The sequence below is a fragment of the Phoca vitulina genome, unplaced genomic scaffold, assembly GCF_004348235.1.
Source record: "Phoca vitulina isolate PV1807 unplaced genomic scaffold, GSC_HSeal_1.0 scaffold12, whole genome shotgun sequence".
Taxonomy (NCBI): Eukaryota; Metazoa; Chordata; class Mammalia; order Carnivora; family Phocidae; genus Phoca; species Phoca vitulina.
Window position 1 is genome coordinate 373,010 of NW_022589715.1, and position 26,878 is coordinate 399,887.

At 40.3% G+C, this 26,878-nt stretch overlaps 2 protein-coding genes across 3 annotated transcripts in view; one reads left to right on the forward strand and one right to left on the reverse strand.

Annotated features, from left to right (window-relative positions):
* Positions 1-1,535, forward strand: part of SLC30A6 (solute carrier family 30 member 6) — a 37,242-nt gene extending 35,707 nt beyond the window's left edge. Inside the window, exon 14 of one of the 2 annotated variants that reach the window (XM_032410252.1) lies at positions 183-1,535. In XM_032410252.1, the coding sequence (XP_032266143.1) occupies positions 183-677 (495 nt within the window). In that variant the 3' untranslated portion in view covers positions 678-1,535. The remainder of the gene's footprint in view (positions 1-182) is intronic. The other variant, XM_032410253.1, reaches the window with a different exon arrangement.
* A 2,781-nt stretch (positions 1,536-4,316) lies between these two features.
* Positions 4,317-26,404, reverse strand: NLRC4 (NLR family CARD domain containing 4). Its single transcript, XM_032411170.1, is given in 8 exon segments — positions 4,317-4,779; positions 17,741-17,911; positions 23,229-23,729; positions 23,732-23,845; positions 23,848-24,779; positions 24,781-25,234; positions 26,118-26,140; positions 26,142-26,404. Coding segments are annotated over 8 exon segments (2,889 nt in total). The 3' UTR covers positions 4,317-4,348.
* Between the last annotated feature and the right edge of the window lie 474 nt (positions 26,405-26,878).

The following is a 26,878-nucleotide window of genomic DNA, read 5'->3' on the forward strand; positions in this document are numbered from 1 at the left end:
GCTCGTGCTCGCTCGCTCGCTCGCTCGCTCTCTCAAATAAATAAATAAAATCTCTTTTAAAAAATTAAAAATAAAGAAAAATACCAAGTACAGTTACAGCCAAATCATAAATGTTTATTTCTAATGGAATTTTCAGTGGTATAATTTTAAGGATCTCTTTCCTATGATTTTGCCCATTTTAGGCTGGATCAGTTCATGTAAGAATTCGACGAGATGCAAACGAACAAATGGTTCTTGCTCATGTGACCAACAGGCTGTACACTCTAGTGTCTACCTTGACTGTTCAGATTTTCAAGGATGATTGGATTAGACCTGCCTTACTGTCTGGGCCTGTTGCAGCCAATGTCCTAAACTTTTCAGATCATCACATAATTCCAATGCCTCCTTTAAAGGGTACTGATGATTCAAACTCTGTCACATCGACTCCAGCTAAACCTAGTAGTCCACCTCCAGAATTTTCATTTAACACCCCTGGGAAAAACGTGAACCCAGTTATTCTGCTAAACACCCAAACAAGACCTTATGGTTTGGGTCTTAATCATGGACACACACCTTATAGTAGCATGCTTAATCAAGGACTTGGAGTTCCAGGAATTGGAGCAACCCCAGGATTCAGGACTGGTTTTACAAATATGCCAAGTAGATATGGAACTAACAATAGACAACCAAGACCATGATGTACTGTAAATTAATTTATTTTTATGAGGAATATTGACTTCTTGACTTCCAATTTATTTAGTAATCCAACTGTGCATTGACTGTTCAATCATTTACTCTAAATGTTAGAGAATAGTGGGTTTGTTCACATTACATGAAACTAATGAAGCTATATTTTTGTAAAATGTATTTGGGGCTGTTGAGAACCTTCTAAATGTCCTAAGGTTTAAATAGGCTTCCTATAGAAAGCGTGTTTCTCTAAATTTGAATTTTGCTATTTTTGGTTTCGTAGTTGACTGCAATGTGATAGACATCATCTTTACAATAAGAGAACCACTCGATGGAGCAGATCTGTCACATTATTAAAAGTATAGTATTTTCTTCAATGAAATTTATAAACATATGCTTCTTGAATAATGGTATACATTTTAGGAAAGGAAAAAAATGTCCATTTCAAAAGTAAAAGTCTCTTTTATAGCTTTTCCAAACTTAATTGCTACATTTTTCTTTGAGGTCCTCTTGATTTATGTCTTGCAAAAGGAAAGCAGAATTTTTTATCAGAAATTTTAGAACATATTCTGCTATCTAGCATAATTTGAAGTTTTTAATTATTCGTTTTTTATAGTTTTTCTCATTAAAAGATTTCAGTACATTTATAAAGAGTCCGTTGTCCTGAAAGTGTTTTATTTTGCTTAAATGAATACCAAATCCTTTGGTAATGTGAAATGAAGGAATCCCAGTTTTCTCTCTTACATTTAATCAAATACTGACATAATAAAACAAACAAACAAAAAACACCAAGAACCCAAATACTGACATAATGATGGAATTTATCTTTTTGTCACCTTTTCATTAGTTGACTTTTTAATCTCTCATTTTATTAACAAAATATATCAAATATATTACAAAATATAAAATATATTACAAAATATATGGAATTCCATGCGTAATATGGGATTTGATAGTTGCATAAACAATTTGAGTTTATATTATATAATTTTACCAAAACATAATAGACCCTAGATTATAAAATACAGTATTGTTAGATGTGTAACAGGCAATTTCTAACTTATTTTGTTTTGCTTTGTCGAAATCATAAATTGTTAACTGTGATGAAGTGTGAGAATCATGGATTATTTTATTTTTTTATTATTTTCCAAATGCAAATGTTAAGGACTTGCCAACATAGCCAGTATTACATATAAAAAGTATCACAAGCAGCAAATGACAAAAATTACCTGAGGTGTTTTTTGTTTTTTGTTTTTATCAAGAGTTTTACAATTAGAGTTTTAAAAAGGTATTTTGAAAGTGGATTCAACTTCTCTGGAATCTAATACTCCTGGAGATTTAGGACTTTTCCAGCCATCAGCCAGCTATGTAGAAAAGATTTTTGTTTTTGAAGAATTTGCAAGTTTCTTCAGTCAACTCATCCTTTTTAAAATATGAGCAACACTTCCAAATCGGATTTCACAGTGGAATCACAAACATCCAAGAAGCCACCCACCTCTGTCAAGCAGAACTGTCGTCATCCTGTAATAAATAAGTGACCATGTCCCAGCTTTTGCATGGTGAGGAGTTGGTCATTGTCTTTAACATCTGCAACCCTGTTCAGGCATTTGACCTGCTGAAGAAATAGAGCGCACACTACCTTGACTGCTGGGGAAAATGAAACTTCATAAAATGTACTAAGGCAACCAATTCCTTGTCCTTTGTCTTACGTCCTCCAACTATTAGTATACCTATCATTGGTCCACTATTACAGGGTGATTTTTCCTCCGTTGACCTCATCCAAGTGGGTCGACTGCCCATGAAATCTGAAGAACTGCCATGTACTGAGTGATGATTAAGAGGTCTGCGCTGCCACCCTTTGCATGTCTTTTCCATTCTCATGGGATTTTTAAAGTGTGCAGGTACTGAACACAATTCTGCATGATGTTAAATGCCTATTTCCTCAACACCTCTTCAGAGGCAACACTTGTATAGTTGTCCCAACAAAGGTGCTTTGATACCCACCTACACTATTTAAGAAATTTCCTGTGGGTTCTAAAGGAATTGGCTCTACTTGCTGAAATTCACCGATGCCAAATGCTGCAGGTGACATTGGTCCATGCATTATTATATAACGATGTCTTATTTGCCGAGCTCTGGCCAGCATCTGGATATAAAAACAAGAAACTTGGCCAACATAGGCCTAGAGGCAGTATTCTTACTAGTAAATCTTGCCAGTGTCACGTCAAGCTAAACAAAGAAAGAAGTTTGAATTGACTACTTGGCCCATGGCTTGTAATTAAGAGCAAGTTCCATGGAGTGTAATTAACCCTGTCTGAGAAAATACCATACTGTAACATACTGTAACAGAAAAAACGCTGGGCTAGAAGTCAAGAGATTTGGATTCTGAGCCTGATGCTGCCACTCTGTAAGTAGTTTGGTTACCATGGGCAAGTCATTTAACTTCTCTAAGCTTTATCATCTGTAAAGTTAGGGTGGGGAATGAATTAGTTGATCTGTAAACTGTCAGCTCTAAAATTTTATGACTAAATCTACAGATTATGCCCACTTGCTAAACAGTATTGTGCCCAGAATGTCCTTCCAGTGACTACCTCAGCACACAGGCCAAGTGTTACCTATACCAACACCCAAGCCATTAATTTGAGGTGCCATGAGAATAGAAGGTGAACTGCAGGTAACAGCATTTAGGTTCTTGTTTATTTCAGACTTGCCTTGACTTAAATCTGTTAAGATCAAACAGATTTTTCTTAGACTTCTTTCTTTGTGGGGAAGGATTATTTTGGGGGGTGTTGGAGAAAAGTTTAGGACAGGGTACCCTTAGATTCGTAGGGTACGAAAGAATGGGCTACATTTTTCTTTCTTCCTTAATCTCTGAAGATACAGTTAGAATTACATATGTGTATCAGCAAATGGAGAGGTCCTGAATTTCAAGCCTCTGATTTAGCTGCTCGTAAACTGCCAATTTTTTGCTTGACTAAAGTATGCTGATCTTTTTGGGAGTCTATCTGCTTCTTATATAAGGAAATGCTTTTTACATTCCAAATTGTTTGAACCACACTGTTTGAATAAAGAACATACATGGAGTTTTCTCTCTGATCTTAAATAATTTTGGCTTGTTTCCTTATTCAATAGCTATCTGTTGGTCATTTAATTTAATTCAGCAAATACTTGTTGAGCATCCAGTACATGCCATGCACTGTACTAAGTAAATGTGCACACAGTATATCAATTTTTGTGACCTATTCTTGAGACCAAAGGGAACACAAGGATAAACAAAAGATCCCTTCAAGTACCAGGTAATCATACCTGTGATAAGACACAGAACTACTGCACATGTTATCAGATGAAACTCCCTCTCACTTCCTCCTCTTCTTTGGTCTCATTTTCCTGGCATCCTTCTCCTTTTTTTTTTTTTTGAATGATGAAACTAAGGAAGTAAATTTCCATGGAAGAGACCAGCTAGAGGTCAAGGTGTCACACATCATCCAGATATCAGGAAAGGAAGAGAAAGTTTGGAAAGGGCAAGTTAGGCAGACACTGTTGAGAAAGGATAATTTTTAGGTTATATAATGGATTGCCACATACTTCCAGACTCTTGCACTGGATGAGCAAAGATTATTAAGTCACCACACTGAAAGTAATGGAGTCCCCAGAGCATTCATGGGCTCAGGGTGGCCTTTATTTAAGTTACTAGTTTAAAAGCACCTTTAATAACACTAATATCATCATCATCAAACGGCCACCCAACAAGCCTAGCTTCTTGCACAAAAGTTAACTTTGATAACACGTGGCTAATTTTCCTGACAAATGCTGCATCAGGCAAAAATCTTGTAGTACTGAAGTCCAAAAAACCTAATTGCTTAAGATTCTGAAATACATTCATGAAGGCAAGCCATCAGTCACTGCTCACACAATTTTCCACCAAATCCAACTGCTGTAAGTTTTTTAGAGGGTTCTTTTTAAAAAATGCACCTGGGTTAACAAATAGAAGTAAGTATGTGAGTTGGAAGTGAAACAGTTTTTTAAGAGAAATGCCTATGTTTGGACCAGTGCTTTGCTTCAGAAAGAAATTAGAATTCTCTATAGGTAGGGCAATGATTGTGAATCTGCTCCCTTATTTTTACAAGTTATATTTTGTGTATATAACTGTAAGGCATATATATTTGTGTATACAAGTGTAAGGCAGTCTGATAGATAGTAATTAGTAGCAGTATAGCAAACCCAATACAAATGAATACTGTATTTTTTCACTTTTCCTGATTCTTCCAGGAAATGGAAGATTGCTTTAAAATTGAGGTGTAAGAGATGCTATTAAATATTGGTCACGGTTTTTCAAAACTAGAGTCAGACTTCATCAAGCTTAGGTCATTTCCTCTTCTTTTTTTTTTTTAAAGATTTTATTTATTTATTTGACAGAGAGAGACACAGCGAGAGAGGGAACACAAGCAGGGGGAGTGGGAGAGGGAGAAGCAGACTCCCTGCTGGGCAGGGAGCCCGATGCGGGGCTCAATCCCAGGACACTGGGATCATGACCTGAGCCGAAGGCAGACGCCCAACGACTGAGCCACCCAGGCGCGCCGGTCATTTCCTCTTCTTTTTTTTTTTTTTAATTTTTTTTTTTAAAGATTTTTATTTATTTATTGGACAGAGAGAGACACAGTGAGAGAGAGAGCACAAGCAGGGAGGAGTGGGAGAGGGAGAAGCAGGCCCCCCGCTGAGCAGGGAGCCCGATGCGGGGCTCAAACCCAGGACCCTGGGATCATGACCTGAGCCAAAGGCAGATGCTTAATGACTGAGCCACCCAGGTGCCCCTCATTTCCTCTTCTTGAGAAGCAAACACTAACTATTGTTTCTTGGGTATGGAATGTTCCTAACTGTAAACTTGAGTAAGTGAGACTCTCAGTATCTCAAGACTTGGGTTTTGGGGGTTGTCTTTTTTTTAATGCTCCCTAATGGAACTTCTCCATTCCTTACAGAATAGGGCACTCCTGCAAAGGGAAGGTGGATATCCTAGCCATGAAGTCCAAGACAATAGCCTAAGGAATGGAGGGGTCCAAAAAGTAGGTTTCTGGGTGTGAAAGCTTGCACAGAACAACACCCACCTGCTTGGACTGCTCATTTCTGGACTGTTACAGAAGAGGGAAATAAAGTTCTGTTTTCTGTATGGCATGGGGGGGTCTCCTGTTATACCAGCTTAAGCCTGTGCCCAGCCTAACTCATACCTAGGGCCTCACTTTCTCCTCTCTTCCTCCTTCCCATAAGGAGCCCATCTTTATTCCTTGTAAGCAGCTTTCTCCCTGCTCTCTCGGACCTCATGTTCACATCCTTTCAGCTTCCGCCTCTTTTCCATGTGCTTCCTAGCATTGCATGCACTCAGCCACTTCTCCTGTCTCTATGTAAGACTCCTTCCTGGGGCACCTGGGGGGCTCAGTCGGTTGGGCATCTGCCTTCAGCTTGGGTCATGATCTCAGGGTCCTGGGATCGAGTCCTGCATCAGGCTCCCTGCTCAGTGGGGAGCTTGCTTCTCCCTCTCCTCCCTGCTTGTGCTCTCTCTTGCTATCTCTGTCTTTGTCCCAAATAAACAAATAAAAAGTCTTAAAAAAAAAAAAAAAGACTCCTTCCCTAAAGGGCAGCTTTTCTCTTTCTCTATTAGCAGCAGGTTTTACCACCTCAAAGGAATTTAAAGCTGCAATCTTTTTTTAAGCGCTGCATTATTTTATACTCCAACCACCAGAATATGAGGGTTCTAATTTGCCCAAGCCCTTGTTAACACTTGTTATTATCTGTCCTTTTTATTATAAACATCCCTAGTGGTTGGGAAGAGGGGTTTCATCATGGCTTTGATTTGCATTTCCCTGATAGCTAATGATTTTGAGCATCCTTTCTGGCTTATTGACGGTTTATATATATTTACATAAGTATATATATATAAATAAATATATATATTTGCAGGTGATCTTATTTTTATTTTTTAATTTAGATTCAATTAATTAACATATATTATTAGTTTCAGAGGTAGAGTTCAGTGATTCATCAGTCTTATATAACACCCAGTGCTCATTACATCACATGCCCTCCTTAATGTCCATCAATCCCACCACCTCTCTCCCCTCCAGCAACCCTCAGTTTGTTTCCTATGATTAAGAGTCTTATGGTTTATATATATTCTCTGGAGAAATATCTATTCAGATCCTTTGCCTGTTTAAAAAATTGAATTATTTATCTTTATATCAGTGAGTTGTAAGAGTTCTTTATTCTAGACAGTAGTCTTTTATCAGATACATGACTTGCCATAATGTAAAGTTGTTCTGCCATTCTCTGGGTTCTTTTTTCACTTTCTTGATGATGCCCTTTAAAGTACAACAGTTTGTAATCTTGATGAAGTCCAACTTATTTCTTATTTGTGTTTGCTTGTCATATCTAAGATTTTGCCTAACCTGAAGTCATGAAGATTTACTCCTAGATTTTCTTCAAAAATTTTTATAGTTTCAGCTCTTAATGTTTATATCTTTGATGCATTTTTTTAAAATTTTTTTTAAGATTATTTATTTATTTATTTAACAGAGAGAGACACAGTGAAAGAGGGAACACAAGCAGGGGGAATGGAAGAGAGAAGCAGGCTCCCCACCAAGCAGGGAGCCCGATGCGGGGCTCTATCCCAGGACCCTGGGATCATGACCTGAGCCAAAGGCAGACGCTTAACGACTGAGCCACCCAGGTGCCCCTTAATTTTTTTTTTTTTTTTAGAGAGAGAGAGCATGAACAGAGGGAGGGGCAGAGAGAAAGGGAGAGAAGCAGACTCCCCACTGAACAGGGAGCCCAAAGCAGGGCTCCATCCCAGGACCCTGGATCATGACCTGAGCCGAAGGCAGACGCATAATTGACTGAGCCATCCAGGTTCCCCGGTTTTCTCCTAATTCTTGAATCAGTTTGGGAAATGATATTTTTCTAAAAACATGTCTTCTTTGTCTATTTCAAATTTGTTGGTATCACAGTTGAAGGATTTCCATATCTTTTAAATTTCTGATTAATCTATAATATGACTCCTTTTTTGCCTTTGATTTTTGTAAAAAGATTTATGTATTTACTTGAGAGAGAGCAGGTGGGAGAGGCAGGGAGGAGAGAGTCTCAAGCAGACTCCATGCTGAGCTCAGAGCCTGATGCAGGGCTCCAGCCCTAAGATCCCTAACGTTAAGATCATGACCTGAGCCAAAACCAAGAGTCAGATGATTAACCCAATTGCACGACCCAGGCACCCTTGCCTTTGATGTTTTAAACACTTTATTTTTTTAGAACGGTTTTAGATTTATAGGAAAAATTGCAAACATAGTACACAGAGTTGCCATACACTCCACACTTAGCTTTTCCTATTAGTAACATCTTACATTAGCATGGCATGTTCATTGCAATTAATAAACCAGTATTAATACCTTATTAAGTCTATAGTGTATTGAGATTTCTTTAGTTTTTACCAGTATCCCTTTTTTGTTCCAGGATCCCATCCAAGATATCACATTACATTTAATCATCATGTCTCCTTACGTTCCTCACAGAACCTCTTGTCTTGTGACAATTTCTCAGATTCTCCTTGTTTTTGATTCCCTTGACAGTTTTGAGGAGTACTGGTCAGGTATTTTGTAGGACTTGTCTGATGTTTTTCTCATGATTAGATTGGGGTTTTGCAGTAGTGAGAGGAAGATTACAGAAGTGTAAAGTATCATTTTCCTTATATGTCCAGGGTACATACTGTCAACACGATCTATCGCTGCTAATGTTGACCTTGATCACCTGGCTAAGGTGGTGTTCCATTTATCCTCTGTGAAGCTACTCTTCTCCCCTTTCTATACTACCACTGAGGAAGTCACTATGTGCAGTCTACACTTAGGTAGTCGGAGTTAGGCTCCACTTTTTTGTGGGCAAAGTTATCTACATAATTATTTGCAGCTTTGCATGGGAGATTTATCTCCCCCGTTTATTCATTTATTCAATAATTTATTTATATCAGTATGGATTCATGGATATTTATTTTATGCTTTGGGATATAATCCAATGCTACTTTATTTTATTGTTCCAGTTGCTCAGCTTTACTGTGAGCTCTTTTAGTTGGTTTCTGTGTCACTTTGACTTCCTCCTATTACTGTGGGTGTCTTTTGTTTATTTCTTTGTTTTAAGCTCTTCCTTACTTTTCTGGCACTACACGATGCTCTAGGCTTATACATTTCCTGCCCTAGTCCTAGAATTAGCCATTTTGTCAAAATGCCCTGGTTCCCTTTATTAGAGAATGGTATTAGAATCCAAGATCTGGGTATCGTGAGTGCTTATTTCTTCCTAGGTGTCATTGCTTCTAGGCCCTCTCAGCTGACAGAGCAAAGAATATGTGTATGTACACGTGTAAGAAAAACTCCATTCATTCTAGCTCCCATTCCCCTCCCGTGTGTCTCCTTTATTGAGCATACAGAACACTTCATACACTTCTGGTCATCAGGTGTGTGGAGGTTACTCCCCACACCGTGCAATTCTGTGCAACACCAGGTGTGTGTCCTACAAGTTAACTCAATTCTAACACCGCCTACCTGGAAATCTTGTCTGATCCCACAGGCTAAGGCCTCAGGCCCGCAAGACTGCTTCCATCCCACTTCAGGTGCCAATCCCAAGTGGTAGGTCCCCGGGTTATCCACAACTTCTGTCTGATTAAGCTACAAATTGGAGGTTCCCATGTGTCCCTCCTCAGGTTTGATTAATTTGCTAGAGCAGCTACAGAACTCCAGGAAACACATTTGCCAGTTTATTGAAGAATACAGATGAACAGCCAGATGAAGAGTTACCTAGGGGGAGGTCTGGGAGGATCCCGAGCACAGGAGCTTCTGTCCCCATGGAGTTTGGGGTGTGCCACCCTCCCTGCGTGGATTTGTCTACCAACCTGGAATCTCCCTTAACCCTGTGCTGTTGGGATTTTGTGGAGGCTTCGTCACATAGGCATGATTAATTGTTAACTCAGTTTCTAGCCCCTCTCTATTCTTTGGAGGATGACGGGTGGGAATGAAAATTTTTTTATAATCTCTACACCCAATGTGGGCCTCAAACTCATGACCCTGAGATCAAGAGTCGCATGCTCTTCCGACTGAGCCAGCCCAGCGCCCCCTAAATGATTGTTTACATATACTAAGGTTCACTCTTTGCACAATAAAGTTCTGTGGGGTTCAACAAATGAATAGTGTCATGTCTGCACAGTTACAGTATCATGCAGAATATTTGAACTGTCCTAAAAAAATACCCTATGCTGTACCTGTTCAACCCTTCCTCCCCTCTTCCTGAGCTCCTGAACTTTTTTCTAAATTGAAGTATAGCTGACATTATATTGGCTTCAGGTGCACAACATGGTGATTTGACAACTGTATACATTATGCAGTGCTCATCGTGATGAGAGTGGTTACTGTTTGTCACCTGTAACTGACTATATTCCCTATGCTGTACTTTTCATCCCCATGACTTATTTATTTTACAACTGGAAGTTTGTTCCTCTAAAGCCCTGTCACCCGTTTCACCCTTCCTCCCACCCTCCTCCCCTCTCGTAAGAACCACCAGTTCTCTATATTTATGACCGTGTTTCTATTTTTGTTGTTGTTTGTTCATTTGTTTTATTTTTCAGATTTTCGATCATACAGTATTTGTCTTTCTCAGACTTATTTCAGTTAGCATATTGCAAATGGCAAGATGTCATTCTTTTTTATAGCCGAGTAATATTCTACTGTGTATATATACCACATCTTTATTCATTCATCTATCAGTAGACACTTAGGTTGCTTCCATATCTTGGCTATTGTAAATAATGCTGGAATAGACATAGAGGTGCATTTATCTGTCCAAATTAGTGTTTTTGTTTTCTTTGGGTACAGTCACTGAACTTTTTACTGTCTCAACAGTTTTACCTTTTCCAAAATGTCATATAATTGGATTCATACATTATGTCACCTTTTCAGACTTGCTTCTTTCACTTAGCAATATGTATTTAAGTTTCTTCTATGGCTTTTCATGGCTTCATAGCTCATTTCTTTTTGCCACTGAATACTATTTATGGCTGTACCACAGTTTGTTTATCCATTCACCTATTGAAGGACACCTCCATTGCTTCCAGGTTTTGGTGATAATGAATAAAGCTACTACAAACATTCATGTGCCTGTCTCCATTTTGACTAATGAAATTATTTATGTCACTCTATCTTTTCTTGAGCAGTCTTGCTTGACTTTTTTTTTTTTTTTTAAAGAAAGCTCTACGTGTGACTTCAACTTACTACCCCAAGGTCAAGAATCACATGCTCTACAGACTGAGCCAGCCAAGTATCCCAGTCTTCCTTGGCTTTTATTTATCTTGTTACTCTTTTTAAAGAACCAACTTCAAGCTTTATTACTCTTGTTTAGTGTATTTTTATTTTCTGTGTCATTGACTTCTTATGTTTACTATCCTGGGGTTTACTCTGATGTTTTTCTGGCTTCTTAAATTAGAAACTTATTAATCTTCAGGCTTCTCTAATATAAATACTTCAGGCTATGAGAATTTTATTCAAGCCCTGCTTTGGCTGCATGCCACAAATTTTGGTACATAGCATTTTCTTACCATTCAGTTCTAAATATTTTTGTTGAAATTTGTCACTATGAATTTGTAGCATGCCTACCTGCCAAATTGTGTGATGTTCCCCAGCATCCTGAGTATGGGCACAGAAAAAGTGGAAATTTAAGGACAACCCAGGGTTACTTTCATCTGGAAAGTATATCCCAACTACTGTATCTAATTTCACACCTCACATCCACATCTCATTTTCTCCCTGCATCTCATCAGGTAGTCTTTCTTTAATTAGAGAATCTGTCTCTCATTACCCTTTCTTCAATTCACTGTGGCGTCTATCACACATGTCCATCATTGAATGTCAATGCCCTACATTGGCTCGTGGTACTGGGGACCGTGAGAGTGTCATAGAGGACTGTAAGAGATGGAGATGGAGAGGGCAAGGCGACTGATGGGCAGCTGCAGCCTAAACCGGCAAAAACGGTTCAGCTTCTCTTTGAGAGCATGGAAGTGCCAATATTACCTTTTACTAATCTGCTGCTCAGAACTATCACAATTATCCTTCACTATTACCCACAAGCACTCGGTATACTTGCTATATCCACAATTATACGGGGCCTTCTTGTAAAAATTGACAAGTGACTGTTATCCCCATCCAAATCACTTGGAAGAGAGGGAAAGGAACCACTGCAGAAGGCAAGGAGACCCAAATCCAGAACATGGGAGCAGAGAGTCAAACCCAGAAGTGACCATGGAAACAAGCCCTGGATCTAGGCTGACATCCTGGGCAGGATGTGGATTAGAGTAGTGTTTTTTCTAAGCTGCAGGGTATCCCCTCATTTAGAGGAACATGAAACAAATTTAATGGGTTGCAGTCAGCATCTGTTTTAAGTGAAATAGGACAGAAAGAATAGAAAATAACAGATTGTGTCACACATAGCATAAGATACTTTCTGTGAAATTTTTTAATGTGTATGTATGTGTTAATGTTAAATCATGAGATAAAATGTATTTTTAACTGAGGGTCATAGTCAAAAAAAGTTTAAAACACTCTAGACGAGAGGCTTAAAGCAGACATCTAAGTTACATATGGGGATGCAGAGGAGAGAGCATATGGAGAATATGTGACCTGGAGGAGATATTTAAGTTAGGTCTTAAAGGGACTGTAAGAGAAGGTAAAGGACATTCTAGAGGAAGTGCACATACAAAGGCACTTTTGGGAAACGGCAAGAAGTCCATGAGGTGGAACCTCATGTAGGGAGAGAGGCATGGCAGAAGATGAAGATGGAAAGGAAGGTAAGTTGAGGATCCGTTGTGAAGGGTCTTATACACGAAGTGAGCTGGTTTTATTTTTATAAATTTTACTTATTTTGCAAGCTGAGGAAGCTTTTTTTCAAAAGGAAGATAAATCTATTATCTGGTTCCCTTGGAAACCCACAGAGGAAAACAACAGTACCATTCATTGAGCACATACATTAGGTCAATGTTGAACTTCTTACTTTATATGCATTAGTTTAATTACTGATTAGCACAGTAACTACTCATATGGTTGGTATTATAGTGACTCTCATTTGACAGATGAGCAGACTGAGGCTCAGAGACTTTAAGTTGCTCAGGTCATCCATCTATCAAGTGGAAAGGGTGGGCAGGTCTGACTCCAAAACCAGTGCACTGGACCACTTATAAAGATGGAGACTCTAGAGAGCAGTCTCATCACCTGATAGAGAATAAGGCAGAGAACGTTTGGATCTCACTCACCAGCTCTCATCACTCAAGCACAAGTAGACTGCTTTTTATACCTCTTCCAGGTGGAGGAACAGCTGGAGGGGGCAGTGCCAACGTCTACACTCTCTCCCCATGTCATCAACTCCTCCTCTTCCGCCTCCAACCCTTTCGCTGCTTTACTACGACAACCTTATATATCTGCTGCTTTATAAAACAGGGATAATGTTATCTTTCATTAGGGATGTAATGATTATTCCATAAATTCTTCTTAAAAACACTTTGAGAATAAAGTAGTTACTCCTATTGAGTTGTTCATTTTGTAATATCTTTTTTACTTGCATTGGAAGGTACATTGTTACAGCTAAATTTCCAAGAGTCAGCTCCCTTCTCTTATGCTTATTTTTCTCATTTACATGTAGAGGCTATAAGGCACTAGGCAACTCAAGGGGCGCCTGGGTGGCTCCGTCATTAAGCGTCTGCCTTTGGCTCAGGTCATGATCCCGGGGTCCTGGGATCGAGCCCCACGTCAGGCTCCCTACTCAGCGGGGAGCCTGCTTCTCCCTCTACCCTTCTCCCCTGCTTATGATCTCTCTCTAATAAATAAATAAAATCTTAAAAAAAAAAAAAGGCACTAGGCAACTCAAGTCAAATGGCAAATTACTGCCTAGCTCAGTTCTTACTTCATTAAATATCCCATCTCCTTCTCTGCTCTCATTGGCCGGCCTGAGAAGTGGGCAAATCAGACAGCTACCTACTTAAAGATTTGAAAGATGCTAAAAGGCCTCTACCTTAAAAAATGTCTCCCCAACATCTGATTCTAATTCTACACACTCGCTGGTGGCCTCATTGAAAAGACACACCCTTTCCAACTCGTTTAAGGTATGAAGTTACCTGACAGGGATTATTTATTAGCTAACTAATTAGCCTGTCACAGAAGCCACCTGCTTCCAATATCACCCAGAAGAGAGGAGGGACCTGTAAGAATGACACCCAGAATGATATGATTTGATGGGTTAAGGGTGTGGGTAAAGGAGATGGAGGTGGAGTTAGGAATTAAAGAAAGAAAAGATCCAGAACTTGAAGCACTATTAGGGAAGGCAAAAACCCTTCAGCAGCCTAAGCACTTAGAGACATATACATGTCTAAGAGAAAAGGTTTTAGAGAAGTAGGTGGGGAGCTAGTTTTTAATGGGTACAGACTTTCAGTCAAGGAAGATAAAAAAGTTCTGGAGGTGGATGGTGATGGTGGTTGTTCAAGAACGTGAATGTACTTAATACCACAGAACTGTACAGTTAAAACTGGTTAAAATTTTAAGTTTCATGATATGTATACTACAAATATATTCTAGAGAGGGGCGCCCGGGTGGCTCAGTTGTTAAGCGTCTGCCTTCGGCTCTGGTCATGGTCCCAGGGTCCTGGGATCAAGCCCTGCATCGGGCTCCCTGCTCCGCAGGAAGCCTGCTTCTCCCTCTCCCTCTCCCCCTGCTTGTGTTCCCTCTCTCGCTGTGTCTCTTTCTGTCAAATAAATAAATAAAAATCTTTAAAAATATATATATTCTAGACAATCTGTGAGGGAAATGAAGTCAAAGCTGTTTTCACCAATCCTTTGCCTTAGAAAATATGTTAGTCACCCTTCAAGATGGCGCCAATGATCCGCACCTCCTAGTATATACTCCCATGTATTGTATCCCCCACCCCACCCCCAACAGTGGATAGGGCTGACCTGGGTAACCAATAGGAGGAAGCAGAAATGACCGTCCAAGGCTAGGTTCTAAAAGACGTTGCAGAGGCGCCTGGGTGGCTCAGATGTTTGTCTGCCTTCAGCTCGGGTCATGATCCCAGGGTCCTGGGGCCCCGCATCACATCAGGCTCCCTGCTCAGTCGGGAGCCTGCTTCTCCCTCTCCCTCTGCCATTCCCTCCACTTGTGCTCTCTGGCTCTATCTCTCTGTCAAATAAATAAAAATCTTTAAAAAAATAAAAAAATAAAAATAAAAGACGTTGCAGTTTCCAACTTGTTCTCTCTTAGATCTCTTGCTCTGAGGGAAGTGAGCTGCCATATTGTGAGGACATTCAAGCAGCCTATGGAGAGGTCCAGGGATGAGAAACTGAGGCCTTCAGCCAACAGCCAGCATTAACCTGCCAACCCATTGAGGAGCTGCCTTGAAAGCAGATCCTCCAGCAGTCCCATCCAACATCTGGACTGCAACCTCATGACAGAGCCTAAGCCAGAACCACCCAGTTCCCGCATTCCTCACCCACAGAAATTGTGAGATAATATTTGCAGTTGTTTTAAGCCACTATTTGGGGGCAGGGGGTAATCATTTCTATAGAAATCAAAGACTAATACAGGTAGCATGAAGATCCCCCATCAACTGCCTGAGGCTGATGGAATCTTCCGTCATTTATAGATCTCTCTTTGTTCCAAGATTATTTCACAGTTGCTTAAAGATATTCAGTGATCCCATTTAGATAAAGTTGCACTTACTTTTACATGTTTTGAATACCTAGGAGGTAGTCCTTAAAAACATTTCCCAAAATTGGAGAGGCATTGCAGAATTTCAAACAGTTAAGGTTAGCAAGAGCAATTCCTAACATACCTTGTCAGGTAATGGGAATGTTTTTCCTTTAATACTACAGATGGAATGCTTAAATACCTGAAGGCAGGCCAGTATTTTATTTTATATTATTTTATTTTTTCTTTCTTTTTTAAAATTTAAATTCAATTAATTAACATATAATGTATTGTTGGTTTCAGGGGTACAGGTCTGTGATTCATCAGTCTTATATAATACCCAGTGCTCATTACAACACATACCCTCCCCAATGTCCATCACCCAGTTACCCCATCCCTTCACCCCCCTCCCATCCAGCAACCCTCAGTTTGTTTCCTATGATCAAGTCTCTCTTTTTTTTTTTAAGATTTTATTTATTTATTTGACAGAGAGAGACACAGCGAGAGAGGGAACACAAGCAGGGGGAGTGGGGGAGGGAGAAGCAGGCTTCCTGCGGAGCAGGGAGCCTGATGTGGGGCTCGATCCCAGGACCCTGAGATCATGACCTGAGCTGAAGGCAGACGCTTAACTGACTGAGCCACCCAGGCGCCCATATCAGTGAGATCATATGATAATTGTCTTTCTCTGATTGACATATTTCGCTAAGCATAATACCCTCTAGTTCCATCCACGTCATTGCAAATGGCAAGATTTCATCTTTTTGATGGCTGCATAATATTCCTGTGTGTGTGTGTGTGTGTGTGTGTGTGTGTGTGTGTGTGTGTGTGTACACCACATCTTTTTTATCCATTCATCTGTCGATGGACATCTGGGCTCTTTCCACAGTTTGGCTATTGTGGACATTGCTGCTATAAACATTGGGGTGCAGGTGCCCCTTTGGATCACTACATTTGTATCTTTGGGGTAAATACCCAGTAGTACAATTGCTGGGTCTTAGGGTTGCTCCTATTTTCAACTTTTTGAGGAATCTCTATACTGTTTTCCAGACTGGCTGCACGAGCGTGCATTCCCACCAGCAGTGTAGGAGGGTTTCCCTTTCTCCCATCCTCGCCAACATCTGTTGTGTCCTGATTTGTGAATTTTAGCCATTCTGACTGGTGTGAGGTGGTATCTCACTGTAGTTTTGATTTGTATTTCCCTAATGCTGAGTGATGTTGAGCACTTTTTTCATGTGTCTGTTGGCCATTTGGATGTCTTCTTTGGAGAAATGTCTGTTCATGTCTTCTGCCCATTTCTTGATTGGATTATTTGTTCTTTGGGTACTGAGTTTGATAAGTTCTTTATAGATTTTGGATACTAGCCCTTTATCTGATATGTCATTTGCAAATATCTTCTCCCATTCTGTCGGTTGTCTTTTGGTTTTGTTGACTATTTCCTTTGCTGTGCAAAGCTTTTCATCTTGATGAAGTCCCAATAGTTCATTTTTGCCTTTGTTTCCCTTGCCTTTGGAGAGGTGTCTAGCAAGAAGTTGCTGTGGCCGAGGTCAAAGAGGTTGCTCCCTGTGTTCTAAATCTTTCTCTCCCCAGGGTCAGGTAGAGAAGGCGTGTACTTATCCTTGTGTTCCTAGTGGAGCCTAGACAGCTTCTTTTAATGATGGGTTTCTCTAGCTTTTGGGTTATATTAGCATACAAATGATTTCCTTAGTAATCTTTACAGAATTCCAGAAGTTTAAGATCCTGTTTTTTAGAGGGCAAGACCATCTTTTCCTCAAAATCTAAATTTAAAAAACATGAATTGAACATACCCAGTTTATCTAGATACATGCAGAGGTTTCTCAGTACTTGGTATGCACACCCTCTGGGAATTCAGAAGACTCAACTCTTATGTTAATACACACTAACTCCATCTTAACAGGGCAATGGGTAAGAACTGGATGGCCTGAGAACATTTAAGGAAATTCTTCTTTCTCTGCTTCTCAATCATTTATTTATCCAGTCATCCAAATATTTATTAGGCAGTTATTATATAACAGAACATGTGCCAAGTTTCAAGCATCTATTTCTTGTTTTCTTTCTCTTCACCGTCTCTTAAAATTATAATATCTTCAATTATTCTGAAATTTTCTCCTAATTCTCCATTTTATAATAAATTTTCATTTCAGTCATGGGGAAGATCATTAAAAACAGGCTAGATACTACCTGGAAGTCTTTATTATCTTTTCCAGTTTCCCTAAAAATTAAATTTCGTTTTGAGAGACTTAGCATGCGTTAGCACGAAAGTATAATATGTTCTCTTACACTGTGCTCATTCAGTTAATACAGGCAACAGTTACCTAGGGTTTTCATGGCATTTGCCGACAGGCAGCAGGAGACTAATTGGATTTCTTCAAGGTCACAGGGTTCAGCTGACAGAGACTTTACTATGTAATTCAATCCCTTCCCAATGTCAGACAAGTGGGTCATATGAAGTAAACTCATCTTCTTCAGGTTTGTCAGGCCTTCAGCTGCAAAAAGTTGGAAGGGAAATTACATTAGGATTAACATCAAGTTAATTTGATTTAAACATAGATTAATGGACTGAAAAGAAGACAAAGAACAATTGCACAGAGATCTTGCCATGCTCTTTCTGTAGAGAACTTGAGTTATAAAAAGCCAAAGAGAGTTGTTCTTCTTTCAACTCCCTCTCCCATCTCCTGGACCATACAAAGGTCACCTATGTGAAGGTCGTTCTCTCAGCAGCATGAGAAAAAGTATAATAAATGTGTAGTATTTTAATGGGTATCAATGTATACCTTGCCATAACTTCTTTTCGTAGGATGAAGTCTTCTAAATGAGCACTCTCCCTTTAATCTCAAAAATCTTAGGAGGAATACAGGCTGAATTCACAGGGGCAGCATGGGGACACGAGAATGTTTTGTTTTTGTTTTTTTTGGTCAGAGATGGCTGTCTTCTTTAGCTAAAAGCATGTTCTCCAAATATAGTGGAATTGGACTAGAAAATAATAACAAAGATAACAAGGAAATCTCCAAACACTCGGAAATTTAACAATAGACTTCTAAATAAGCATGAATTAAGGAAAACTAGACAGTATTTTGAAAAATATAGAAATAAAAATAAAATATATCAAAATCTGCAGCTAACACAGTGCTTAAAGGAAATTGAATTTATGGCTTAAAATTTTCCAAAAAAGAAATCTGCAGGCACAGATAATTTAACTTGCAAATCCTACCAAACATTCAAAGAAGAAATAACACCAATTCTACAAAATCACTTCCAGAAAATAGAAGTGAAGAGAACACTTCCCAGCTTTTTCATGATGTTATCATTAAATGCTACAAAACCCAGACCAAGAGAATAAAACAAAACTTCAGACCAATATACCACTCATGAACATAGAACCAAAAGTCCTCAACAAAATATTACTAAGGATTCCAGCCATATATAAAAAGAATGTTATACTACCACCAAGTGGGCTTCCTACAGGGAATGCAGAGCTGTTTCAGTATTTGACGATCAATCCATATAATTCACTATATTAACAGACCAAGAAAAACTGCATGATCAGATATATTGAAGCAGAAAAAACATTGAAATCATCTGACATTCATCCATAATAAGAATTCTTAGCAACCTAGGAATAGAAGGGAACTCCCTCAACCTGATAAAAGTCATCTACAAAAAAACTACGGTTGACATCATACTTAGTGGTGAAAGTCTAAATGCTTTGTTCTGGAACAAGGGAGGATGTTCACTCTCACCCCTCGTATGCAACACTCTACTGCAAGTCATAATCAGTGCAATAAGGCAAGAAAATAAAATAAGTACAAATTGGAAAGGAAGAAATAAACCTGTTCTTTTTGGAGATGGCATGAAGTGAGTATAGCAAAGGTGTAGAGTATAAGATCAACAGACAAAAATCAATTGCATTTCTATATAATAGCAATAAATGAATGGAAACCAATTTTTTAAAATTCTATTTACAATAGCCCCAAAAGAATGAAAAAGTTAGATATAAATCTGATAAAACATATACAGGATCAACATGATGAAAACTAGAAAATGATGATAAAAGAAATAAAAGGAAATCTAAATTTAAGACAAACCATGCTCATGGATTGAAAGATTCAACAAAATAAAGATGTCAATTCTCCCTAAATTGGTCTATAGATTTAATGTAATTCCAACCAAGATCCCAGGTAGAGTTTTTGATAATATAAACAATGTGAAAGACAAAGGAACTAGAATATAAAAAAACAATTTTGAAAAAGAATAAAGTTGGAGAAACAACACTACTCAATTTTATGACTGAATATAAAACTACAGTTACTAAGACAATATGACATTACCAAAGGATAGATTAGGGTGTTGGCAGAGGATCAATCAATAAGAGACTAGAGTCCAGAAATACACCCACATAATTACAGCCAAATGATTTTGGACAAAAGTACAAAGGCAATTCAAACATGAAAGAATAGTCTTTTTTTTTTAAGATTTTATTTATTTATTTGACAGAGAGAGACACAGCGAGAGAGGGAACACAAGCAGGGGGAGTGGAAGAGGGAGAAGCAGGCTTCCCGCTGAGCAGGGAGCCGGATGCAGGGCTTGATCCCAGGACCCTGGGACCGTGACCTGAGCCAAAGGCAGATACTTAACGACTGAGCCACCCAGGTGCCCCAAGAATAGTCATTTCAATAAATAGAACACCTGGATATCCGTATGCAAGAAAAATGAACCTTGATCTAAACATCATATTTTATATAAATGTTAACTCAAATGGATCATAAATCTAAATGTAAAACGTAAAACTGGGGCGACTGGGTGGCTCAGTGGTTAAGCATCTGCCTTCGGCTCAGGTCATGGTCCCAGGGTCCTGGGATCAAGTCCCGCGTCAGGCTCCCTGCTTAGTGGGGAGTCTGCTTCTCCCTCTTCCACTCCCCCTGCTTGTGTTCTCTCTCTTGCTGTGTCCCTCTCTGTCAAATAAATAAATAAAATCTTTAAAAATAAGTAAATAAAATGTAAAACTTTAAGAAGAAAAGATAGGAGGAAATCTTCATCACCTGGGGTTAAGCAAAAAATTCTTAGAAATCACACCAAAATTTTGATTCATACAAGCAAAAACAGCCTGCAACTAAATCTAAAATTTTTGTTCTATGAAAGATACCATTAGGAGAATGAAAAGACTAGCTACAGATTAGGAGAAAATATTTTCTTTTTTCTTTTTTAAGATTTTATTTATTTATTTGAGAGAGAGACAGAGCGAGAACATGAGAGGGGTGAGGGACAGCGGGAGAAGCAGACTCCCTACTGAGCAAGGAGCCCCACACAGGGCTCGATCCTGGGACTCTAGGATCAATGACCTGAGCCGAAGGCAGACGCTTAACTGACTGAGCCACCCAGGTGCCCCAGGAGAAAATATTTTCAAATCACTTATCTGACAAAGGAACTGTATCCAAAATATTTAAAGACCGCTCAAAACTCAACACTAAGAATATAAATTACCCAATTAAAAAATGGGTGAAAACTTAAACACTTTGCCAAAGAAGTATACAGTTGGCAAACAAACCCATGAAAAGTTTTCAAGTTATTATCAGCTAAGTATGATGAAATAAGACTACATCCAGAGTTCCAGTTGTTCCATATCCTCATCAGCACTTGGTGTTGTCTGTTTTATTTTTTCTTATTGTAGGGCAATTGTAGAATTAAAAAAAACCACAAAGGATATTAAGTGCTAGTGAGAACGCAGAGCAGCTAAACCTCTCATATATAGCTATTGGAAATGTAAAATTGTACAAACTGGAAAATAGCTTGGAAGTTTCTTAAGAAGTTAAACAAACACTTGTCCTATGGCTTAGCAATCCCACTCCTAGATATTTACCTAAGTGAATTCAAAGCTTATTTTCAGGGGTGCCTGGGTGGCTCAGTCAGTTAAGTGTTCAACTCCTGATTTCCGCTCAGGTTATGATCTCAGGTCATGATCTCAGGGTCATGAGATGGAGCCCCTCGTGGGGCTCCTTGCTAAGTACGAAGCCTGCCTAAGATTCTCTGTTTCCCTCTCCCTCCCTCTTTGCCCCTCCCTCCCACCCCCAGAGGGCAGGTGCACTCTCTCTCTAAGAAAAAAGGAAAACTTATTTTCACACAAAACCTTGCATACGAACATTTATAGAAGTTCTATTTATAATCACCCAAGCTGGAAATAACCTACATGTCTTTCAGAGGTGATGAGATAAACTGTGGCACAACCATATAATGCAACACTATTCAGCAAAGAAAGGGATGAACTAGGAAGATTCTGAAGATATGTGGAGGGCAGAAATAGAAACCAGCCTTGGGTAGAAATGACAGGGCACTGGAGTTTAGCTATAAGAAGGAATGAGCACTGATTACAAACTCAAATGTCAACAAGGGCCAGGGAGATAATGTTATTACAAGAAGTAGAACAGGTGGGTGCTGTGCCCACACGGAGATTATGTATCTTGTCCACAGAACATAGGAACATCTCAAGAAGCTCTAGCTGATTGTTACCAAGTGAAGATGTGGGCATGCAGTTGCCAGACCTACAATTATCAAGAGAAATGAGTAACCTGTAGTTTCACACTGCAATCTCCCAATTGCAAAATGTTGCCAGCTCCAGGGAAAAGAATCGTGACTAGGGGATGGGAAAGGGAAGGAGACTTCATTGTAGATTGTTTTATAATTTGGATCATGTGAATATATTACTCAAAAAATAAATTTTAAAAATTAAGAACAAAATATTGGCAAACATTGAAAAGACAATTCTATACAATATGTAGGCCAAATTCAGCACATAGGTGACCAGTTTGCAAGATCAAAGGAATAGCCATCAAGAGGAAATGGCGAGCTTCCTGACACAGAAGGTAGTCTAATGAAGTTGCGGTGACTATGCAGAATCTTATGGAAGGCATTCCTGCATTAAGAAGGTTGCAAAAATTATCTGTACAAAAGATTCTAGATTTTTTTAAATGATATGAAATTTTCCCTACAGGATGAAAAGTGAGGCAGAGCCTGATGGGAAATCTATTTGGGATTGGGATGGGAATCCCATTTGGGATGGGAAATGAAAAGTAATCTTGGATCACAGTCAAGAGCAAGGCTCCTGCCAGCCCACAGCTTCACACCACAAGCAGCCCCTGTCCCAGGCAGCGGGCCTGATCTACTTGGTAAAGCTGGTTGACACATGTAAGGCAGACAGACATTCACCTTTAATACTATTTTGAACTTAGGGAAAACTCCCCTTTACCTAGAAAGACTGGCCCCACATGTATGTGTCTGAGATCTGAAATTATTTCTCGTTAGACAAAATCTGTTCCCAAAATCTTCTTTCAAAATGAACGATACGTGGGGTGGGGTGGGGCTGGGTACGTTCTGCAGTTTCCTGGACGAGAATCCAGTAACACAATTAGCTACTAGCTCCCTCAGGTGATTAGTTTACAGGCTGGATTTCCTCTCAGACTTGAAGCGGGCAGGGCTGTCCTTTGGCAGGGAAGCAGTGGGTGTTGGGTAGAGATGGACATGCTGAGAAGGGGGAGAGGTCAGTGAAGACAAGCTTAACCTACCCCCCCACACACAAAACCTTACAAACTGTAGGGCCATTCCATCAGACTGTACAGCTTCAGCTCTGGGAATCCTCCCTGGTGCCCCCCAACACGGCAGCCTTCCCCCCTTACGGACCTCGCTCTCAGTCCTGCTGCCTCCCTTCCAAGTCCTGACACCTGGTTGAAACTATTAGAACATTTAAAGCGAAACTGTATGATATCTAATATTTCCACAGTAACCCAAACAGGCTTGATTATAAGCTTAAACTGCTGATGTTTACAATACCCGGCAGCCGTGAAGTCTGGAGGTCTTGAATACTCAAGTTTTTCAGGTTTGTCATGGGTGTGATGTGCTGCTCATCTTCTATGGTGAGGGCACTGGCTTCCATGGTGAGAGAATGAATGTTCTCACGGGTGCTGAGGATGGAACTAAAGCTTCTGGCCACGCCAGCACACCTCTTCATGCACAATCTGAGGCTTGTAGCGGAGCTGAGTATCTTTCCCAGATATCTGATATCTTGCTTATTCAACTTGCTGAAGTCCCGGAATATGACCTCCAGAGTCTTGAATTCCTGCTTCCAGTTGAAGAACAAAGACAGGGTCCTGCTGGGAATGTAGGTTTCTGAGGACTCTTCTCGACGCCTGCTCGTGTCTTCTGTGGTCTTGTCCCGTGAGGCTGTAGCTTCTCCATAGAAGTCGAGTTTAATGAAGTCCAGAGTACTGGCACAATTAGGCAAGCGTTCAAAGAAGTCAAATAGGTAATCAGGATGTTCTCTGAGTTGATATATAAGCTTTTACCACAAAAGGAAGCTTCAAATTCTTTAGTCAGGTCTGACTCAGATATACTCTCATGGAATAAATGAATGCCACACTCTGTAAAGGAATGATGTTTATGGCTTTCAGAGTTTCTTGCACAGTGGTGTTTTTCACATTTTGCATAGATTCTTGCCTCCAGAGAGGCTTCTTGGTGTTGGAGAGCCTGAGGAGGCTGCCATGTTGATACACTCCTGCAAGGTGTTTCCAAACAGTCCTGGTGGCTTCCATAGCTGATCCACCCGTGTACAGAAGCAGGTTGCTATACTTGGATGTAACGTCTGAAACAAAAATCATTTTCTGCAAGTGACCCTTCCCCTTGGTCACCTCCTCTGGCTCTTGAGACTTTAGTAAATTGCTGAGCCTACGTCCTGCTATGTACTCCTGGGATGAGTTATGAAAGAATTGAGACTTTGGCTGGAACCGTTGAGCTGTGTATTTACAGAGGAGTCCAGCTGTCAGTAGGGTATCCTCATTCACACGGGACATGTCTTCCAGTTGGAAATCAAACCTGTGGGAGAACATGCCCCCCAGAGCTAGGTCTCCACAGTGGTCCAGGCTCTGAGTGAAGTCACCTGCAGCCACCCCTCTAAGTCTGTGCTTGTTTTTCTGTATCAGCAGATCGTAGAAGGTGTGGAACCGTGTTGTTTGTGTGTTAGAGTAGAACTCACTTTCCCCCATCTGGATGACACAAGTGATGACCACAAAGAGAGGGGTCTTCATCAGATTCCTCAATCACCTGGATTTCTGAATTTGGAGCAACAAGCCTTCAGCATGCTCCTTCATCAGCACTTTCCAGATGAGAGTCTGGGCACTGTCCTCTGTCATATCCCCCACCTCCGCAGTCAGGGCACCAAACGGCCTGATGTGCCTCAGGCACTCAGTGGTGGTGGTGACAACCTCCATATTCTTGAGGCGGTGGTTTTCCTTTATGAGGGCTTTGATCTCTGGGCAGTTCTGGGCCCTGAATTCATTGTAGCCATCAAGGAGAAAAAGAACTCTGCCATAGCTTCAGCAGCATGGCCATGAAAGTCTGCTTCCTGATCATGTCAGGTGTATGCACGAGTTGATCACACACAGTGGCAAAGAGCCCACCCTGGGCCTTGCTCAGACAGAGAAAGAAGACTAATTTGAACTTGGTCGGAGCCCCACACTCTCCCGGGGCCCAGAGCATGGCAATTTGCTGTAGCAGAGCGGACTTCCCTTTGCCCGGTTCCCCTTTGATGATGCAGGGGCTCTCAAGAGTGTCTAGTGGACCATTCAGGGTCAGCTGCTCCAGTCGGTAATGGTGATGGTCCTTCCTCCATAGAACACGTTCTGTGAAGGTGCTTTTCAAATTAAAAATAATATCAATATCTTCACTCAGGGGAGAGAAGTTCAGAAAAGATGGGATATGGTATAAATCCTTTAGATCCTGAGACAAATCATCTAGGTCTTCTTTCGATATCTGCTAAAAAAGACCTGTAAGAGAAGAGGTGAGGTTAGAGGATCCGATTCTGTGTCTCCCCAGAACGTAGAGTTCAGGAGGATTTTAAGAGGGAGTTATGCTGAGGATCTTCCATTGTCGACTTGACTTTCCTTCCCCAGTATGAGCTGGCAGAAAGGATTCCAAATATTTACTCTTCCCCCTTTGCCTTCTGTTTCCTCCTTTCCACCACAGGATCTTTGTTGCAGCCGAAAGGAAATGGGAGGAGCATGTGTTGGGCTAGGAAAGTGCGTGAGAATAGTAGGGATACGGCCGAGAGGGATGGTTAGGGGTAACTTTCCCCAGATCAAGCCTCAACCTTGATTAAAATCTATCATGAAACAAAATAAGTTATTATTTAGTGATAATATGATTTTTTTAAAGATTTTATTTATTTATTTGGCAGAGAGAGACAGCAAGAGAGGGAACACAAGCAGGGGGAGTGGGAGAGGGAGAAGCAGGCTCCCCGGACGCGGGGCTCGATCTCAGGACCCTGGGATCATGACCTGAGCCGAAGGCAGACACTTAACAACTGAGCCACCCAGGCGCCCCTAGTGATAATATTATTAAAAATAGTAATTCCTCACTGGACTAAAGAATGTCAAGAACCACGACTTCTTGAGTGCCTTCATTATCCAGTTTGATTTTGAAGTGAGACTATACTAAATCATTAATCCCTGACCCTGGAGTGACTTATTTGGCTTCAAGGACAAGTAATCTAATGGGAGTTTTTGCTGAGAGTGTCTGAGCTTTTCCTCTGCAGAACCAAAACCCAACTACCCAGTGATATAAAGAGAAAGGAGAGCAGAGGCTCTCTCATGGGGAGCATGGATTTTCTTCATGGTTTATTCTATTTGTAGAACACAAGAAAATTGATACTTTGTCCATTCAAATCCTGAAACAGGATAGTTCCACTTTTCAAGGGATTTGAGAAAGAGGTTATAGGATTCGGGACCCTTCTTCAAAGTCAGGGGAATGATCCCTCTCTCAGCCTCCTGCTTGACCTTCTCATAGTAAATGATGTTTACTTCTTTGTGATTCAGAACGTTCCACACATATAGCTCATCCACAATTTGCTTTACAACAGTCATTCCCATCCTTTGAATGAGGACTTGACTATTCTCCTTTATGAAATACACTGAGGAGATGGGGGGAAATAGATACATTTATTTATTTATATAAAATGTGCTTCTCAGCATCCTGTTGCCAGAGCAGTAGGGTCATGCACTCCCCACCCCCACCCCGACCCATCTTGAGTTATGGAAATGCCAAATCCTTGAATTCCAGGCCCTCAAGAAAAGCTCTGCAAAGCCCTGCATCCTTAATCTGAGAGTCTTTGTTGAGCAACATGGCTTTTCTTTGGAAATGAAGTCAGGGGAGCAGTCTTGTGCCCCAATATAAAAGGGTCTCTCGTAAGAGTAATGAAACTGGCCTGAGATCTGCCAGTTGCTACCATCTGTGCAACCTTGGCAAGTTGCTAAACCTCTCTGAGCCTATTTCAGTGCTGTGCTGCTAAATATTGAACACACTTGTTCTCTGGGGGTAAAGGCCCTGATTTGTAGAATTTACCAATCTCCACGTTAGAAATATTTTCACCATGGCTGATCTCAAGCTAACAACATATGTCAACTGGCTAACAA